We start from the raw sequence: 20596 nt of genomic DNA, 5'->3' as shown, positions 1-20596 counted from the left end.
TATCCTTCTAAAATTCCTAAAACCACTCTTATTAGTCCATTTATTTAATCATAATAAAGAATACATTAATGACATTGAGACCTGTCCTCCACCGTCCGATTAAACTCTATTATACTAACGTCAGCAATCTCACGCAAGCTAGGTTGCGCGAAACAGAGGATCCGTGCTCGGCCAATAAGGGGTCTGAGAAGACGAGAAGGACTTTGGTCTCTGGACTTTAGTCTTCTCTTCGCTTTATTCTTTGGATAAATTATGGAACTTGGGTTTTTGGTCCCCAGTGTTAATGTTAAGTGAGAATCCAAAGGCCATCATAATCAGAGTCGACGGAAACTGACATAAGAACAGAGATCAGTCATCGCCTCGGGTATGTTTAACTTTAAAGCCCTCTGCTTTTCTTGTTTTTAACCTTCGTTAGTTTGTGTTCTTGTTTCATTGATCTTAGGTTCTTCAAAAATCTTGTTTTTAGGTTTGATAGAATTAGTTTTTGTATGAGAAGAAGATGGGGAAGACAATTCAAGTGTTTGGATTCCCTGTTGGTGTAAGCGCAGATGATGTTAAGAACTTCCTCGAAAGGCTCACTGGTTCAGGCACTGTTTACGCCATCAAAGTCAGACAACCGAAGAAAGGTGGTCCAAGAGTCTACGCCATTGTTCAATTCACATCTGAGAGACATGCGAGACTGATCATCACTAAAGCCGCTGAAGGACTTTACTATGGTAGATCATATCTCAAGGCTTTCGAAGTGGAACAAGACATTGTCCCAAAACCAAGAGCTTCACTTCACAGCATCTCTGATCTAAAGATGTACTTTGGTTGTCAAGTCTCACCTAAAAAGTTTTTAACTTTATGGAGTGCTCAAAATGTTTCTGTCTCGTTCGGAACTGGGATGAGGAAACTGCATTTTGCCATGTCTTGGTATCAAAAGGACTATCGTCTCGAGCTTTCGTATGAGAATATATGGCAGATTGATTTGCATTCACCTCAAGGACGATCTTCGAAGTTTCTTGTGATTCAGGTGATTGGTGCTCCTAAGATCTTTGAGAAAGAGGATCAACCTGTTAACCTTTTGTTTGGATTGATGGATTTTTACAGTGATGGGTCTGATGAGCAGTGGATAAGAACTACAGATTTCACTTCTTCTTCTTGTATAGGTCAATCAACAACCTTCTGTTTAGAGCTTCCAGTTCATCTTAATCTTCCTGATTTCAAAGAGAATTTTGCAAACTATGCAGAGCACAGAGCCACCACTTTTCTCATTGAATCCGGTTCTAGCTATTCATCTAATGCTAACAAGCTAGTAATCGTTGTTGATCCTCCTCCAGGGGTTGTTTTGCCTTTTGAGATCTTGTTTAAAGTTAATACATTGGTGCAGAACGCTTGTCTCCCAGGTCCAGCTCTTGATCTTGACTTCTATCAGCTGCTTAATCCAAAAAAATACGACAGAGCTCTCATAGATCACTGTCTTGAAAAGCTCTATTACCTTGGGGAGTGTTGTTATGAGCCTGCTCGTTGGCTCCGTGAAGAGTACAAGAAGCTGGCCTCGAATAAAAAGCTTCCACTGTCTCCTACCATATCTCTAGATGATGGACTTGTTTATATGTACCGCGTTCAAGTTACACCAGCAAGAGTCTATTTCCTTGGACCAGAGGTGAATGTTTCGAATCGTGTGCTTCGACATTACTCCAAGTATATCAACAACTTCCTCAGGGTATCATTTGTTGATGAAGATCTTGAAAAAGTTCGTTCCATGGATCTGTCTCCGCGCTCTTCTACTCTAAGAAGAACCAAGTTATATGACAGGATATATTCTGTTCTTCGAGATGGGATTGTTATAGGAGACAAGAAGTTTGAGTTTCTAGCTTTTTCATCCAGCCAGTTGCGGGAGAACTCTGCTTGGATGTTTGCACCAATAGACGGGCTTACAGCAGCACGTATCAGAGCTTGGATGGGTGATTTTGACCATATAAGAAACGTAGCTAAATATGCTGCAAGGCTTGGCCAATCTTTTAGCTCGTCAAGAGAGACACTTAATGTTAGGAGTGATGAGATTGAAGTGATTCCTGATGTTGAGAACATGTATTTAGGGACACGTTATGTGTTTTCTGATGGAATAGGAAAGATCTCAGCTGAGTTTGCTAGGAAAGTAGCAAAGAAATGTGGTCTAACAGAGTTTTCTCCGTCGGCTTTTCAAATTCGTTATGGCGGGTATAAAGGAGTAGTGGCTGTGGATCCATACTCATCAAAGAAACTGTCTTTGAGGAAGAGTATGAGTAAATTTGAGTCAGGGAATACAAAGCTTGATGTTTTAGCGTGGAGCAAGTACCAACCTTGTTATATGAATAGACAGCTAATCACTCTTTTGTCAACTTTAGGAGTTAAAGACAATGTCTTTGAGAAGAAACAACGTGAAGTTGTGGATCGGCTCGACGCGATTTTAACGGATCCGTTGGAGGCTCATGAAGCTCTTGGTTTAATGGCTCCAGGGGAGAACACAAATATTCTCAAGGAACTGATCTTGTGTGGCTATAAACCTGACGCCGAACCTTTCCTTTCAATGATGCTTCAGAACTTCAGAGCATCTAAGTTGTTGGAGCTACGGACAAAAACTCGAATTTTCATTTCTGGTGGAAGATCTATGATGGGATGCTTAGACGAGACCAGAACACTCGAGTATGGTCAGGTAGTCGTGCAGTATTCAAATCCCATGATGCCAGGAAGGCGGTACATCGTCACTGGACCTGTTGTTGTTGCGAAAAACCCATGCCTGCATCCTGGTGACGTGCGTGTTCTACAAGCTGTCAATGTACCAGCTTTGAATCACATGGTGGACTGCGTTGTATTCCCTCAAAAAGGCTCGAGGTAAAATTTTTTGACGAGCTTCTTTTTGTTAAAAGTCTTGGACGTTGATTTTGAAATCTTGTGTTCTTTTGTGCATAGGCCACACCCAAACGAATGTTCAGGGAGTGATTTAGATGGAGATATATACTTTGTATGTTGGGATCATGAACTGATTCCACCAAGAACATCTGAACCAATGGACTACACTCCTGAACCAGCTCAAATCTTGGATCATGATGTCACAATTGAGGTAACAATAAAAAAAAAACTCTGTATCACTTTACTTATTATTATTTGGTAGGTTGATTTTTTGATTTGGCTAAATCGGTTTCTAGGAAGTTGAAGAGTACTTTGCGAACTACATTGTGAATGATAGTCTAGGGATCATAGCGAATGCTCATACCGCCTTTGCGGATAAGGAACCACTCAAGGCGTTTAGTGACCCTTGCATTGAGCTTGCAAGGAAGTTTTCAATAGCGGTGGATTTCCCAAAAACTGGTGTGGCAGCTGAGATACCACAACATCTTTATGTGAAAGAGTATCCTGATTTTATGGAGAAACCGGATAAGCCAACGTATGAGTCAAAGAACGTGATCGGTAAGCTTTTTAGAGAAGTAAAAGAGCGAGCTCCACCATTGATCTCGATCAGATCATTTACTCTTGATGTGGCCTCAAAGTCTTATGATAAAGACATGGAAGTTGACGGATTTGAGGAGTATCTTGATGAAGCTTTCTTCCACAAGGGAAACTATGATTACAGATTAGGTAATTTGATGGACTATTATGGGATTAAGACTGAGGCTGAGATACTTAGTGGTGGTATCATGAGGATGTCAAAGTCATTCACCAAGAGACGGGATGCAGAATCTANCGGAAGAGCAGTTCGGGCATTGAGGAAAGAAGCTTTGTCGTGGTTCAATGCCACTGAAGAAGAAACTGTCTTTGATGAATCAGCAAAGGCTTCGGCTTGGTATCATGTTACGTACCACTCAAGTTACTGGGGAGTTTATAATGAAGGTTTGAATCGCGACCATTTCTTGAGCTTTGCGTGGATCGTTTATGATAAGCTTGCGAGGATCAAGAAGTCCAATGTTGGGAGGCGTCAGCGGCAGGAGACGCTCGAGCGGTTAGGCCGTGTTATGCGTTTGAGTTGATTTTTTTTTCTACTTTGGTTATGAGTTTCTTATGTACATAAATGTTTGGTTTGTGTTCAAAAACATCAATTTCTATTAGAAGATTCTACTTTCTCTACTAGTGATAACTAGTAGTTTATATTTTTCAACCTCTCAACATATGTGTATGTACATAAACAATGTCTCTGAATGAGCCAGTCCCATCAAACAAAACTCACTCCACAGCCTCTATATATACACACTCCAAAATCAAGAAATCAATGTCGCAATTTTGGAGGGAAAAAAAGAGAATAATCGTATCCAAAAATTAATGTTGTTTTTGCGTCAAGAAGAGGCAAGGAGACGTTGGCGATGTAGCAGAGCAAATTTGACGTGTAAGCAAAGTTTTCCCTTGTCCAAGTAAAGCCTCACTCCAGTGACTAACCAATGACCAGGACTATGTTGAGGACCTCGACATAACTGCGAGAGGTCAACAAATTTCACAATCTTGTTATTCGCCGGCACGGGAGGTCCTCCGGGGAAGACACCTGAATCCAAAATGACTTCGTTTTTGTCTTTATTGGCCATATTATGATGAACACTCCCACTAGTCAACGGCAAGCTCATGGAAGAGAAGAGTCCCGATTTCTGAGAAGTCCCGGTCGGTCCATGAACCCAATTACTCTGAACGACGTGGTGCTCGGAGACTTTGGTGAAACGGAGACGGAGATGGAGAACGGATTTTGAGCCGTGTTTCTTCACTTCGAGTTGTGCTCCGGTGACTATGAAAGCAACGTCGTTTTGGGACTTGTGAGTGCTTGTTGTTGTGATCCATTTAGGGTCGTACTTCACCGGAGCCGTACACACATGTGAGAATTTCTTACCGTTTAGTGATTCGAAGTAGCGATCATTGTCGATGATTTGATCGGAGCCTCTCCATATATGTTCGTCTGTGATCTTTTCCCCTACCGTAGTTCTTGTATTTTCTAGGTGTTGTAGATGTATAGCTAGCCTGATAACCATAAAATTCATAGTTTCATGATATAAATATACACCTTGACTCTTTTATGCATAAATATTCTATAAAGAAACGAAAATGTAACGCATTGTGTTAGGATTTAATTTGGTTAACTTCTTTTACCTATTGCATTTCTTGCCTTCGAGGAACAATCGCATTCCCGTTACTGGATTCTTCTCGCTAGTCACCTAAACCGGAAAAAAAAGAAAAGCAATTAGTAAAACTACAAATATTTTACATGTTATTGTGAAAGAAACAAAAATGTAAGCAATATAGATAGATAAGATAAGAGATGTATATGATGAAAACGTACGGGAGTGGTATTAACGTATAGCTTGGGACCCATGAAGTTGAGGTGAAGAGCTGGATACGCCGAAGCCATATTTGGCGCCGCACCAAATGGAAGGTCGTTATGGACCGGAGCCCACGTTCTTGGTCCAGAGAAGTCCAAGAAATACTGTAGGTCCATTAGCGGCGGCTTGTCTGTTCACAAGTACCAAATTACTCCTTCGAATCATTTTCCAAGCTAACGAGTCTAACGACTTTATTCGATAGTCAAAAATATTTGAGGTAAGTATAGTTACATCTGAGGTAAAGAGACATGGCGTGAGAGAGAAGACCAGAGCCAGGGACATCTTTAAGGAGTGATGTAATCGGAATAAAGTTGAAATTGATGGCGTCGGGCTTATCCGGTACTGTTATTAGCCATTCGCTATGGCTCTTTGCTCTTCCGTCGCCTCCTCTTTTCGCGCATATAACTGTTATTCCCTGCACACAAATTGTTCTTTTAATGATGACCATTTCACTATACAATTCTCCATGTTAGATTTGATATATGAAACTTACTTACATTTTGGGAGTTTATCGAAAAATTGTTGAACGCTACGGTTTGTTTGTCATCAAATACGTTGAATGCCTCCGGAAACTGCAATATTCACGTAGCAAATTGGATTAAATGAAAGCTTTTATTGGACTTTCACCATATATATACAAGTTACAATAACCATGAAACGTTAATCTAACTCATTCAATCAAAAATGCATGCAATAAAAAAAAGTATGTGCTCTATGGTAAAAAGATACGTTTCATTTTGTATAGTAAAAACACTATGTAAAAAGGAATTATTACTCTTATCTTTGTACGCGTCTTTTGTTTCACTAGTAAATCATTAAATTTCAATATTGATCAAATGCATAATGCTGATTGCTAAGTTGTACTTTGAACTCAATAATACGAAATTCATTATTGAAGTTGACCTTAGGCTGAGAGTGTGAGTGGTGATAGGCCTTCTTGAGCCGGCGAGAAGATAGAAGGCAAGAGCCAGTGAACAACTGGTCGCCGAGATCGTAGAGATGGTGACGGAGGAGGTCAGTGTCGAGATCGGAAGACTTGTCTTGTCTCACAACCACCACGTCTTGTCCTCCTACGCTCACCCCAGTTATTACGTGTGTCCCATACCTCTCTATAAACCTGCCCTTTTCAAATTAAATTTATTTATCTATTATTACGTTAATAATGACAAATTATTACGGAAGTATGAAAAGAATTTATTATAATTTGTTTTTGGAAACAAGCTATGTGGTAGTTATAGTTTAGACTATTGGTTCAAAGTCTTCTCCAAATAATGTTCAGTTTTTCAGTTTTACAATTATTCAACGTTTCAGTATTAGTTATTTTAACTTCAATTCAATGCAAAAATATCAAGAAACTTCCCCATTCTTCGGTATGATCTTCTTAGTTGGAAACGTTGACAATTGAATTTATATATTCAAAAGATAGGAAAAAAAAAAAACGGATATTCTAGATTCAATTGATAACAAAGAATTAGTCAAAAATGCCACAGCCAGTCTTTATCACAAATTCAACTAAAAAAATTGTCCAAAGTTCAGAAAATTTTGATTTTATACATATGTTTGTGCTTGTAATGTTAGCTATGCCTACTAGTCAATGTTAAGCAAAAATAGACATGTGTGGCACTGACCTGGCCAATAATTGTGGATCCCATGAAGACGGAACAGCGCTTCGAACGCGATCAGTGAGACGCAGACGATTGGGATTATGTATGTGGAGATTAAATAACGTTACGACAGAAGCGTCAAGACCTAATGATTTAACGTTTGCGGCGTCTATCGCCCATGACCCGCTTTGGAACCCGAACGTCGAGTTGAAATTTCCCGACGGTATTTTCCCGGTCACCGACGACCTCTGGTTAAAATACTCCGACATCTGATTGATCCGAGAACAACAACACACACACATACACGAATGTAATGTAAATATCTCTATGAGACTTATGTTTTAAAAGTTTTGGTCTCATTATATCAAGAAAGAAACTGTAAGGACCTTGTTGAAATCAAGAATGTCTGAACGGAATCGAGTACGTTCTCCTTTGTCGCAGTTTATATCGGAGGAGACATTATGAACAGCTCCGAAACCAGGAACATGCAGTTCTCTGTTTTGAGTTTCGTCGAGGACAACTAATCTGTCATCTCCGGCGTCAACGTCGCCGTCTTTGCAGTATTTTAACCGGAAGTCCGCCGTTAAATCGAACCCTTTGCCAAGACTCTTAACCGCTGTTTCAACCACATCTCCTCCGCCTCCTTCTCTGTTCATCTCTGTTTCCTTTTTGGTAATATAGTAAAAGCTGCAAGTCTTGGTTGGGAAAAAGAAGCATTTGTATATATACTAATAAAAATAATATTAATTAATGATTGATTGCTTGTAATGATGGTTAATCAAAACTTATTATAAGTATTAATCTTGGACTGACGAAGAAAAAAAAGAACGTGATGCTATGATTATCTGATAATTCCAAGAGTATGAAAACGACGAATTATTAACACCATCGTTTACGAAGTCTTCGGAAAAACACGTAAATATATTACTTGCAATGGTAGAATCTTTAAAATGAATGATAATAATATATTGATTTTAGTAGAAATTAAACTGTACATAATCAAGGGAGGAATAACTAAACTTAGTAACGTTATTTTATTTTTATTTTCTTAAAATCATTAGCTCTTTACTTCGTCATGGTAACTGTATGATGGGTTTATGGGAGTTAGCCGTACGAAGAAGTCATGCCAAAATTCTGCTACTAGATGTTTACGAAGTCGACGCAGTTATTATGGTCGATGACTCGATGTACGATTATTTTTGTTTTCGTCAATGCGATTTTAACGATGTAATGTTTTTAGAAATTTGCGTGTTGTTGCAATAAGAATTGCATATATATTTCCATAAAATAACAAAAAACCAAAGAGGCTTTGACCAATTAACCCGCGTCTCAAGAAGAAGAAGAAAATAGTTTCGAAAGTCATATCTTACCTTAGTATCTTATCTATAAGAGAGATATCAATTTAGCATAAACAATTTATACATTAATTTAAAAGTTAATCAAAACAGCTTTTATTATCTTATTTCTCTTAACCATTTCCCATCAGATTCAATCATTCCATTTTTGTTATGAAAAATAGTAGTAAAATATACGTAACGCACTACCTTTTAGTTTTGATCATAGTTATCGATCGATGATTTTTTTTTAATTTCAAGATTTGGGGGGGAAGTAGTCCGCACGGCTAATTAACCCGATCCAAAATTTTCAGTTTAGTAGGTGATAAAACTACTAAATAATATGAACATGACTATATTTCAAAAACTTGTTTGACTGATTGGTTAAATGTTTGATAGCAATGTCCAACGTCTATTCCTATATGTAATAAAAGCATCAGAAGTTGCCTCTTCTTTTCTCTTAATTTGCTTCTGTTTTCACACACACAATTATAAATTAAGCTTGATGTGACTTACGAAATCGCGTACACGCAGCATACAAAGATAAACACCAAAAGCTATGTCGGTATTTACACAACACCCACACAAAACAAGAAGATCAAGTTGCATATTCTTTACCTCCGCTCGATATATGTATCAGCTTTTAAAGCTTGACTTCTATGTCGAGTATAATATATAAATGGTTCAAATTGGAATACACATTTACGTTTTTAGATTTTCCGAACTAGGTCAAGGTTTAAAGGTAAAATTATATGGAGTGACAATGGTGTTTGGTGAATTGTTTTCTTCGTTCAAGGTGAGGAAACAGACAAATATGAATTGGTTTAAGAAAGGGGTCACATATACACAGTACAGTCGACAAGAAACAGTAGAGTACAAATATATAAATCACCCCCCTTCCCCCTTTATGTACGTGTAGCGTTTGTGTGAACGCAGCCTTGGCAACGCGTCTTTTCTTGTTTGTTTATTACTATTGGTTTTTTTTCTTCTCACTGTCACCGGTTTAGTACGTATGATTGGTCAAATTATATATTAAATCCTTTTTTTTAGAAAATATTTGTCGCATTTAGACGCTGCTATATTAAAAATGAACCTTACTAAACTGTATTCCCTTAGTTATGATTTTGCCACACGTTTTTTTGGTTATTTATCTAATTAATCATTCTTAGGAAAACTCGTCTTAGTCAATTAATGTACTCCATAATAACTATAAAAATATTTGTTTTTTCTTTTTGTTTTGTTTAAATCGAATAGTCACATGTATTATGTATATATATATATATATATAATCAGATTTCGATAAATCAATATCCACAGCATTTTATTATTTGGAGCACAGCATTTTATTTCGATAAAAATAGACTCGCATAAAATGGCCAGGCCCAAAAAAGTTTTTTGTCGGCCTAGGTGATATATCGACGGTTCAGATTCAATTCATAATTTCAACGGTATAGAAAAAACGAACAAGGCCCTTTTACGGCCCAATCAACAGTTTGTCTTTTCGTCTTCCACTTGATCGACTTGACATGGTGACCGGAGAAGAAGGTCTCTTCTTGGTGTCGGGTTCTAAAATGAAAAAAGTTTGAAATTTCGAGGCGGGAGATTTGCAAAAATTTTGCGCTAATTCGCTGATTGGGTTTGTAAAATTCGTCTTCCTTGTTGCTTTTTTTGATGATGATTCGCTTCTTATTCAAAATACTTCCGTTTCTCTTTCTGTGGTTTGTCTCATCACTCATGGTGTTCTCGTATCAGTGAAATTGCTAATTTTGGTTGATTATTGTAAGCTCCTAGGCTTGTCTCTAGTACGAATTGATCGGGTATGTGAAATTGGATTTTTGGAATTTAAGGGTTTTTTAAAAAAGAGAGAATGGTTTAGGGTTTTTCTTGATTTCTATCTATATTTATGAAAACGCAGATCTTGATGGATGAGGATGATCATGGTGGTGATGACTCCGGAGCTACTGAATTGAGCCTTGAGGATCTGATTGATGAATACGCTTCTCGACCCTCACAAATAGCTGAATGGTTATGGTGTATTGAATATGTAGCCAAATTTGTCAAGGATTTAAGATGCATTCGCGGTAACTCGATCTCAAACCCTTTCTTATGGTTTTTGTGTATGTTAGGACTTAGGAGTCGGCGTTAATAGGAAATTTTTGTGCTTCAGATTTGATGAACATGGGTTATCAATACTCAAATGACTATGGGAGGAGAATCAATGAAGTCCTGTCTCTTAGAATCTTGGAGTTCATGTTTGATCCAAGTAAGAATGATGCTAATGGTGTTGGTGTTGGTTCTACTTCTGAGGAAAAAATTGAGTTTGATTTATCTTTGAGTAGTGCTGATGTTCTCAGAGCAATTCTGAGAGAGGTATGAATAAATTCTAATAACTTGACTAGCAGTATAGTAGTTTTAAGGATGTATAGGTTTCTAATTATAGTCTTTTGTACTCGAATGTTAGATGTCAGGTCCAGTATCAGAACTACGAGCAGGCGTGCCAGAGCTTTCAAAGTTCAATGTTCTTCCGTTTATTGCTCACAAGAACTTGTGTTTGCCACAATGCGCACTGGAGAAGGTAAAGGTTTCTTTACACTTAACTTTCCTTTGTTTTCATGCTATGGATGCTGGATAAAGTGATTTAGACATCAATGTACATTGCTTTTCTTTTTTGGGGATTGTGTAGCTGAGAGATTTGAGTTTAATGGAGAATCAGACAAGTGAAGCTCCTTCCATGGAAGCAGATGACCCTGTTTCTAGAGATGATAGATCAGTGCACATGGAAACATGCGAGGAGGGGCAACAAGTGCATATTGGTCAAGAACAAAACATAACCGAGAATGAACCAATTGATGAGCAACAAGTGCATATTGGTTTGGAACAGAACATAAACGAGAAGGATGAAGTAACTGCCATCGACGATGAAGATGAGCCAATGCACACCAGCGAAAGAGGTGAAGTAACTGCGATCAATGACGATGCTGAGAGTGAGCAAGGCACAACCAATGAACCACCCATGAACAACGGTAATACTACTGATGACACCTTTCCTTCAAGCTCTAAAACATGTCCAGAGGATACACGTGTAAAATGTACAAAAGATGGAACTTGGTTAATCAGTGAGAGCGATGATGAGTCAGATAAAGATCCAGCCTCAGTCAAGAAACATCCAACCACTGACTTGAGCCTTCTACCTTCAAGCTCCCGAACAAGACCGGAGAATGTATGCTGGAAATGTTTGAGAAAAGGAACTTTATTGATATGTAGCAGAAGCGATTGCGCATCAAAAGTTCACAAGGGATGTTTGAATTGTCCGGTTAACGTTGATGAAGATGGGTGCTTTCTGTGCCCTCTGTGCTGGTATGACCGAGTCGCCATGGAGTACCATGAATCTCAGAAGTTGATTAGCTGCGCCAAGAGAAGATTGGTCGATTGTTTGCCGGTACTTACCATAAGATGCAAGAGACTCAAGTGATGGAAATTTCTGCTGCAACTTCACTGTAACTTAATCTCTTCGTTCATTTCTTTTTTTGCGTAATTCATGTGATCAATATTAGATATGGGATTGTAGAATTAAGTATGTGCTTTTGTGCAGTTCGAAACTCGGATTGTTATTGGTAATATATTATTTTAAGTAATTGTACTAAATGACTATATGAACACTAATGGGTGCTAATTTATTATTAGCATCCCTGATAGAAATCCAAATCCGGTTATAACATTTAACATTCACTGCCTAACACCTATCCTTTTATATACGGTACTAAATAATACTGTATGAAGTAATACTTTTGTATAAAAAGTAGGGTATTGAGAAAGTATCTTAGCAATTTTGTATAGAAAATGTTGTTATCATCTTGAACCAAGAGACCAATAAATGAAGTAAAACTTGAGATTGTATCGTTGTGAATTTGTGATAGTTGGATGGAGACGAGGAAAAGTAGAACAATAGTATAAGTCAATATTTTTATCTTTGAAAAAAAAAGAAAAGGTGGTGGATAGTACGAAAGGTCGTTATCGAAAGATCAATAATAGGGTTTGGGGCTCTAAAACTGGCAAACTCATAACTCATCAAAAATGGAACTGTCCCATTGATGCAACAGTTCTATTCCTATTTACGATCTTCTCACTGTTTTCTCTTTTGATTCTTTTTTTGTCCAGCTTCGTTCCTCTCTCTCCTCCAATCGGGCCCGGCCCGCCGCACATTCCTATGACACAAATGTATTGGGCCTCAACTTCTTTTTTGAAAATTTTAATTAAAAATCTAGGCCCAACTAAACATTTACTTTGTAAATATAGGCCTCATTTTTCAAAACATTTAAGATTTGTTCTCAAATTTTAATGTTTATCTATCTATTATTTCAAAAATAGGCCTCTATTTCATTAACTCTTAAGATTTTCTTTCAACTTTTCAAATTTACTTTATAAAATCTATTTAAAAATTGATTACGTATTGGACCTCATTTTTTGCTGGGCCGGCACTGCCTCCAATATTCAAGATTATACAATACGACAATGTATAGCTTACTAGTGAATTCTAACTTCTAAGATAAACCCTACTAATTATGTTAAGCTAATAAATTCCCCCAAATAACCAATGTATAACATGTAAATTATTGTAGAATTTGACATTAGTTTACAGTAGTTCTGATTAGCTTAGAGGTATGTTTCCATAATTTGAATTGTTAATTAGGAGATACACTTAGAAAGGATGGAAACCCAAAAGGCAAAAATGGAAGCAATGAAACTTGTGCATAATTCTATTTATCGACAGTCTGACTCAAAGTGCTTTCGTAAGCAATGATACAATGCTTCACCCTTTTCTTCATAATTCCACTGTTCCTCCACTCTTTCTCCTCCTTTTTTTTTTTTTTTTTAAGTTTCTCGTCATTTTTCATCTCCTTAACTAATTACTTACTCCGAATCACATTTATTGTGTTTATTTTTTTGATGTTTAAGAATTGACAGTTAATTATGAGAAAGTTTCCTTTTTAATAGATAAAATCTACTAGCATAATTTTGTTTTTAGCTAGCTGAATAGTAAAATTAGCATCGTATAATATGATGATAAGTGACATGTCGAGTGTGTCGACCATAGCGTGACTAATTATTAAATGTTAGTATGTAACTCATATACACATGCACAATTATTATTTGTAACAGTAATAAGTGTCTCGTAGACCGACAAAAGACCAAAAAGTAATCTTAAAAGTTAAAACCCTAGCTTCAACTTAGATTATGTCTCTCTACATAACATATACACATAATATATATATGTACACATACTTGTAGAGCACATGTGCATGAGAAAGTGAGAGATACTAGTGAAACATGGAGGTGAAGAAAGATGAGAACAGTTTCTTAGAAAACATGAAAGAAGAGGTAAAACAGAATATAAAAGAAGAAGAAACAGAAGAAGATATACTAAAGAAGAGAATCTCAAGCCACCCTTTGTATGGACTTCTTCTTCACTCACATCTCAACTGTTTAAAGGTCATCTCTCTCTCTCTCTCTCTCTTTTACTAAAAAATATTTTGATTGTTGTAAATACTAATTAGTCTTTTATTGGACCCACCACACGACCAGGTGTGTTCCGGCGACGTTGACTCACCGGAGATCATGAACACGGCGGATGATCTTTCCCTAACCAAACTCTCTCTCCACTCTGATATTTCCCCCGAAGCTTCCTCTTCAGAACTTGATCAATTCATGGTTCTTACTTCTTCTTATTCTCTTTTTGTATATTTTTTTCTTTCTATAATATAAATCAAAATTTCACATGTCTTTTAGTATTTTTTTGTTTGTAGATTTCTTAATACTTAACTTATTTTACGTTTATTTAGCGAAGAGAAGTAATTGTAATATTGATATATACGAGCAAATTCATTCACATATGTCATATAGGAAGCGTATTGCACGAGTCTACGGGAGCTCAAGGAAGCAATGGAGAAGCCTCTCATGGAAACGCACCGTTTTGTGGATGCGGTGTACAATCAGCTAAACGACATCGTTATGTCATCATCCCCTTAAAAAGGGGTAACAAATGAAACAACTGTTTTGGTGCTATCATCTTAAAAGCATCATCTCGTGTGCTGCGTTTTCGGAACGTGTTTCGTAGAATCGCTTAATGGTGTAATCTTAATTTACGGAAAATTACTATCATGCTCTCTCCTGATTTGGATTTGTTTAAACATATTAATCACTCTTCATAAACCCTAAACTCTAAAACAACGTAACGATTCCATAGTTATTTTTTTCTCCAAGAATTTTAGATTAAATATTCCAAGAACCATTTACAAACGTAACGATCGTCCTTTTTTAAAAGCACCTTATAATAAACGCCTTTTGCTTTTCCAACAACGTAACGGTCGTTGCATATTTTATTCTTCTTGTAAACATATAGGATAGATACACAAAGGTTAATTAAAGCCTTAAAAGGCGCATTGAGAAAAGGCTTATTGAGCGTCATTAACAATCTGTAAGATTACAGGCGCATTCAGCGATTGGAGTTCCGACCCTATTACAGTAAGAGGTGACAGGACCATAGTAATCGCGACACATTTCGTCGCATTTTTTAGCATCGCATGGAACCATTGGCCATAAAATGGGGCAAGTTTTTTGCAACATTCTCGCCTCTCTCGCACCTTATAAACAAAACATAAAGAAAAATTAAAACGTTTGCGACATACATATATGATGACTTGAAAAGACCAGTATTTTCTTCTTGTATATAGAGTTTAAATTAATTAAAACCATTTTCATAGCTAGAGATCATGATGATTTGTACGTACCTGCTGAAACAATGAAGATGGCCATGAAAAGAAGAGCAAAAATTGAGAGGTTTCTCATGGTTCGATCTGTAGTTTTATAATAAAACTCAGGAACTTAAGATGAAACTAGGACGTTTTATAGGTGAAATCGATCCGGAAACCCGGAAAATACTGGATTTTTTTTTATATATTTTGATTTCCCTGTTAGAAGAACTATTTGTTTTGGAAACGTATTAATTATATGGTCAATGTGATATTAGAATTGAATTAGGATTTTGTTGACCTGATGCCATGTCCTATTATCTCTACATATATGTACTATATTTAGATTTTTTTTTTTCTTTCATAATTGCTGTTTTAAAAAGGAGATAATTCTTTGATAACGAAGTAATTATGAGTTTTCCAATATTATTAAAAGCCTAGAGATATTTGAATTTTTTTTATCTATCAAGTTGAAATTCAAATATTTGTTTTTTTTTTTAGTTTTCTAAAATTCCATATTAATTTCAGTATGATTTTGGATTAGATTTTGAAAAAAAAAAAAGAGCTTTTGGATTAGATCAACCAATTTACGTTTCCCGAAAAGAGGTTTTGGGCCTATTATTTATGGTTGGGCTTCGTAGTTCAATTTCTTTTTAGCCCAGGTTAAATCAATTATAATTAAACCACCAATGAATTCCAAAAAAAAAAAAAAAAAATCCAGTAAATCATATGCAGAAAATGTAAATTTGCTTGATCATGCGACGTAACACACGTTACGGAAGTAATGTATGTATAAAGTACACTAACAGTGATCTATAATTTTTTTAATTAAATTCTCTTTTAATTCCAATAGTATGACATCCACAAAACTTATTTTTATAAAAATCACACCATTTTTTCTTTAACATTCAATAATATGAAAAAATAAAATCACTCCTTTAAATGCTCAATTTATGTTTCTTTTATTATAGTCCTTCCACGTGATGTGTGATGCAAGAAAAATGATTAGACTGTATGTCGATAAAAGCATATTAGAGAAATTAATTATTAAAGTTATCAATCACTCCGAAGTAATTAATTATCAAAACCGCATATATTTTTATGCTAAAACGGTGATTTTACTGATACAAAATTCAAACGCAAACGCTGATCTAATAATATATTTTGCCAAACGAGACTGAATAGCGTCTAAAACTTGCGATTGAGAGACAACTGCAAAATCTGAATCACGTGCACGGTGCACGGTGCACCAACCCGCAGGGTATAAGTTTCTCTAACACTCTCCACCTTCTCCACTATTCGCTTTTAAACTTCCATAACTGTATCATTCCACACTCTCTAGTCCTCTCTAACCAACGAACTTCCAATTTCAAAATTCGAATTCGAATTTTCTAATTTTAAGCTTTCATCGGAGGAAAAAAAAATGAAGGAGATCGTGTCGAAGCGCAAGGCTGAGCCAACGCCGTTCCCTGGGAAGAAGCTCCGATCGACGCGTTTACGCCGGAAGAGAGCTCAGATCTCTCCCGTTGTTGTTCAATCACCTCTCTGGAGCAAACAAATCGGAGTCTCTGCTGCTTCTGTCGATTCCTGCTCCGATTTGCTTTTCGTAGCCGATGACAACGTTTCCTGTGGTTCGAGCAGAGTCGAGAAGACTCGAATTGAAGAGGTAGAAGTTTCTAAACCTGTTAGAGATGCGGTGAAGGAGACGGTTGGTGATTCGAAATTCCGGAGGATTACGAGGTCGTACGCTAAGCTACACAAGGAGAAGGAAGGAGATGAGATCGAAGTAAGCGAATCGTCTTGTGTTGATTCGAGTTCCGGTGCTGGATTGAGGAGTTTGAAGGTGAAAGGAAACGTCGGAGTAGAAACTAACGAGAACGACGAAATCTCTTACTCACGATCCGACGTTACCTTCGCTGAGCATGTCTCCAACAGCCGGAATTTGAGTTTCGGATCGGAGAATAAGGAGAGCGACGTCGTTTCATTCATATCGGGAGTGGAGTACTGTTCCAAGCTTGGGAGTGTTACCGGAGGAGCTGATGATAACGAAGAAATTGAAATCTCCAAACCGATCAGCTTCGTGGAAGCTGATTCCTCTCTTGTATCGGCTAAGGAATCGAAGCCGGAGCTTGAGATAGTCGGATGCGTCTCTGATCTCGCTTGCTCTGAGAAGTTCTCGGACGAAGAGGTTTCCGATTCTCTGGAGGTTGATGAGTCATCCGAGCAGCGTTCAGAGATATATTCTCAGTATTCCGACTTCGATTGCTCGGATTACACTCCGTCGATATATTTCGACTCTGGTAGTGAATTCTCTGAGAAATCGTCCTCTGATTCTCCTATTTCACACTCACGCTCTCTGTACCTCGAGTTCAAGGAACAGTTCTGTAGATCCACAATTCCCAACGAATTGAGATCTTCTTGCCAGGAAGAAGTTCTCTCTCAAGTAAGTTGTATCATGCCTTCATATCTCTTGGAACAATTGCTAGTGGTTAGAGATTGAAAGATGTGGTTATAGGTTTTTAAAATTCAATCGATTACTAAGTCTGTTTTGATCTGGGACTTGCTCTGCTCTGTGTTCAATATTTGACTCTGAAATTGTGTTGTGGAATGGATCTTAAGTATACATTGTCGTTTTAGGTGCTAAGGTTTGATGATGAGGAGGTGGAAGAGAGCTATCAAAGGCTGAGGGAAAGAGAGAGGAGTCATGCCTATATGCGGGACTGTGCTAAGGCTTACTGTTCCAGGATGGACCATACTGATGTCATCACACGTCTACGCTGCATCATGGTTCAATGGATTGTGAAGGTGAATATTATCTTTCTGTTCATTTGCATGTTTGATCTCTGAATGTTGAAGGTCGGAAATATGTATCAGTAGCAGAAGGGAATGAATATTCGGAGATCTTGTTCCTGGTTTTAAGAATGTTTTAGCCTAAAGAAGTCTATATAGCTTACTTTGGAATCTTTTAAAGGTTTATGTATAAGTAAGCTATGGTATTCTGTGTTGCTGATTGTCTTCTCTCTGATTACAAGCAGCAATGTTCTGAAATGGAGCTTCACCAAGAGACATTGTTTCTAGGAGTTGGTCTGTTGGATCGATTCCTGAGCAAAGGATTATTCAAAAGCGAAAGGACTCTAATACTAGTTGGGATTGCGAGTCTTACTCTTGCCACCAGAATTGAAGAAAATCAACCTTACAACAGGTACCAACCCTTCCCTCTCCATTATTGTGACTTCCAGTGTTCATTAGATAACTGTTCTGAATAGGAAAAAGATTATGAACTGAGTATTATAGTCAACCAAATCAGGAACCTAATACTGGTCTAATGCAAACCCTTCTTGTTTTCTGTAAGCAATTACTGAATTGGCTTTTCATGTGTGTCGAAAATTGGATTATGTTTCTCAAAAAACTCTTTACTGCAAAACGTTGTAGTTCTATATTCTTCAGCTGCTCACCTGATACTTCTTCTTTTTTTTATTAAGCATCCGGAAAGGGAACTTCAGAATTCAGAACCTAAAATATAGCCGGCCTGAAGTAGTGGCAATGGAGTGGCTGGTTCAATAAGTCCTCAACTTCAAATGCTTCACACCCACAATCTTTAACTTCTTGTGGTAAAACCTCTCTTACTATATATTTCCATGTTCCAAGACACATATACACACAGAAAGAGACATCTCACTATTATTAATACATTGCAGGTTCTACTTAAAAGCTGCTCGAGCCAATCCAGAAGTTGAAAGGAAAGCCAAATCCCTGGCTATTACCTCACTATCCGACCACACTCAACTCTGTTTTTGGCCCTCAACTGTAGCTGCTGCACTCGTAGTTCTCGCCTGCATCGAACACAACAAAATCTCTGCATACCAACGAGTCATAAAGGTATCAGTCCCTTCAACAACACTTTAATAACCTTTTAGTTTCGAAAACTATACAAAGAATATTCACAATCCCAAAACCTCCCTTTCTCTCTCTCTCCCTTCAGGTCCATGTTAGAACAACAGATAACGAGTTGCCTGAATGCGTCAAGGTAGCTTTAACATCACTCTCAATCTCTCATCATATACAAATCTCAATTTCTCCCCTAAAGTAAAGTAAGTGACTGTGTTCAAATTGGTGATTCCTATACAACAGAGTCTGGACTGGTTGCTTGGGCAGTAAGCAATCAAAAAGGAGCAACAACCGTAAAACCAGGATACAGTATACTCCGATACGTACACACAGGTTATGATTACCATTCACAAAACAAACACAAGGTAAAGTAATAAGAAATTCCTCTACAGATTTATATACTTAATCGAACTGGACTTTACTTAGTTAGCTCTTGGGAAACTAGTATACCAATTATTAGGCCACCATTTGTGTCGACAAAAACATATATTCTCTTAATTTCCCCCAATACATTATACTAGCATATTAAATATTTCCTTGTTCAAAATTTCCTCTTTATTACGTCTGAAAGATTTCTGTTTTTCTATTACTCAATTTGGTTAGAAGATGAAAGCTTCTGATCTCTAATATGAATAAGCTTACCAAGTCCAACTTAAAAGAAAAGAGAGAGAAGTAACCGAATTTAACGAAGTATTTGACAAGGATAATAGTTTTATTCGCGCACTCTCTATAGAATACACTATCTCCCATCAATATACAGCCTATCACTTGGTAAGCACTAAGGAGAGACTAGCGTCTCTAAATAAGGCATAGGGAAAATACGACGTAAAGCATTTACCAGAAGAGATGCGATAACAAGTACAGTATGGTTTTTGGTACCACAGAGTGTTCCACGTTGGACAGCAATAATTATCTATTGTATACGTCATAAATTAAAGTCTATCGATATATAATTATGTATGTCATTAAGTAGTCATGATCAACACATACCTTAAAAAAGAAAAGAAAAAAAAAAAAAGACATCTGTGTTGGAGTAACATGAATAATTGATCAAGTACCAAACAAATTACATTGGTAAGGAGAGACTAGCGTCTCAAAATAAGGCATACCAAAAGAAGCCGTACAACGAAGAGAAAAGGTTTGATGCCAAGTATGGTCTCTGTAATTGTAGAGTCCCCAGAAGTCATAGTAATAATCTGTGATGATGACATAGTTGTTGATCGTCGCCATCGGAATGATCCTTCTGTACCTTTCTAGTGACGAATGAAAATCAGAAAAATCTATGGAATGCATCATTTCCCACGATCTCATGTTTATATCTAGACCCCATACTCGGAGTAAAGTGTCGTTGTTGTTGAAGATGCATACGCGATGGTTTAGAACATGAATGCCCGATTTACCGGAGGAGTATGTAAACCCGATATATGGACTAATTGAAAAGCTTTGAAACTTCTCTGTGTGAAGATCAAAAGCTAGTACCTTAGCTTTTTTCCGATCAGATCCAGTGTCGCCGCCGTGGGTGAAACAGTAGAGTACTCCATCCAAGTGTAGTATAGAATGTTCGTATTTAACTCGACAATCATGAGGCGGATCTACGGCTTTCCACGTAGTAGAGTCAAGAGCAAAAACCAAGCACTTGGTAGATTCACCCACCTTTTCGTCACCCCACTTGAAATAACACACAACCTTATACCTTCGTC

The 20596-nt window shown here is 37.3% G+C and overlaps 6 protein-coding genes across 8 annotated transcripts; 4 read left to right on the top strand and 2 right to left on the bottom strand.

The window, feature by feature from the left end:
* LOC104755786 (RNA-dependent RNA polymerase 1-like) lies at positions 176–4254 on the top strand. The gene is made up of 4 exons (XM_010478250.2): positions 176–364; positions 467–2859; positions 2938–3088; positions 3174–4254. Exons 2-4 carry the CDS (start codon positions 500–502, stop codon positions 3990–3992), a joined length of 3330 nt encoding a protein of 1109 aa, XP_010476552.1. The 5' UTR covers positions 176–364; positions 467–499; the 3' UTR covers positions 3993–4254.
* On the bottom strand, positions 4288–7630 carry LOC104755785 (MACPF domain-containing protein At1g14780). The gene is made up of 8 exons (XM_010478249.1): positions 7312–7630; positions 6950–7194; positions 6225–6438; positions 5819–5893; positions 5553–5736; positions 5282–5451; positions 5092–5156; positions 4288–4962 (listed from the first exon to the last, which is right to left on the bottom strand). Exons 1-8 carry the CDS (start codon positions 7579–7581, stop codon positions 4296–4298), a joined length of 1890 nt encoding a protein of 629 aa, XP_010476551.1. The 5' UTR covers positions 7582–7630; the 3' UTR covers positions 4288–4295.
* On the top strand, positions 9774–11894 carry LOC104755783. Of its 3 annotated transcripts, XM_010478247.2 has the most exons (6): positions 9774–9895; positions 10012–10076; positions 10175–10340; positions 10427–10629; positions 10721–10834; positions 10943–11894. In XM_010478247.2, the coding sequence occupies exons 3-6, from the start codon at positions 10181–10183 to the stop codon at positions 11729–11731; spliced, it is 1266 nt and encodes a 421-aa protein (XP_010476549.1). In that variant the 5' UTR covers positions 9774–9895; positions 10012–10076; positions 10175–10180; the 3' UTR covers positions 11732–11894. The 3 variants fall into 3 exon arrangements, with proteins under 3 accessions (XP_010476549.1, XP_010476550.1, XP_010476548.1); XM_010478248.2 differs by lacking the exon at positions 10012–10076; XM_010478246.2 differs by having other exon boundaries at positions 9774–10076.
* LOC104755782 (protein KNATM-like) lies at positions 13458–14431 on the top strand. Its single transcript, XM_010478245.2, has 3 exons — positions 13458–13749; positions 13843–13968; positions 14161–14431. Exons 1-3 carry the CDS (start codon positions 13588–13590, stop codon positions 14284–14286), a joined length of 414 nt encoding a protein of 137 aa, XP_010476547.1. The 5' UTR covers positions 13458–13587; the 3' UTR covers positions 14287–14431.
* Positions 14680–15164, bottom strand: LOC104755781 (defensin-like protein 201). The gene is made up of 2 exons (XM_019239336.1): positions 15048–15164; positions 14680–14900 (listed from the first exon to the last, which is right to left on the bottom strand). Exons 1-2 carry the CDS (start codon positions 15103–15105, stop codon positions 14725–14727), a joined length of 234 nt encoding a protein of 77 aa, XP_019094881.1. The 5' UTR covers positions 15106–15164; the 3' UTR covers positions 14680–14724.
* On the top strand, positions 16334–19432 carry LOC104755780 (cyclin-SDS-like). The gene is made up of 7 exons (XM_010478243.2): positions 16334–17451; positions 17646–17813; positions 18044–18210; positions 18491–18619; positions 18707–18887; positions 18991–19035; positions 19140–19432. Exons 1-4 carry the CDS (start codon positions 16432–16434, stop codon positions 18570–18572), a joined length of 1437 nt encoding a protein of 478 aa, XP_010476545.2. The 5' UTR covers positions 16334–16431; the 3' UTR covers positions 18573–18619; positions 18707–18887; positions 18991–19035; positions 19140–19432.

This window comes from Camelina sativa, chromosome 17 (assembly GCF_000633955.1).
Source record: "Camelina sativa cultivar DH55 chromosome 17, Cs, whole genome shotgun sequence".
Lineage (NCBI taxonomy): Eukaryota > Viridiplantae > Streptophyta > Magnoliopsida > Brassicales > Brassicaceae > Camelina > Camelina sativa.
The sequence above is the reverse complement of the archived record's forward strand: the minus strand, read 5'-3'. Positions and strand labels throughout refer to the sequence as shown.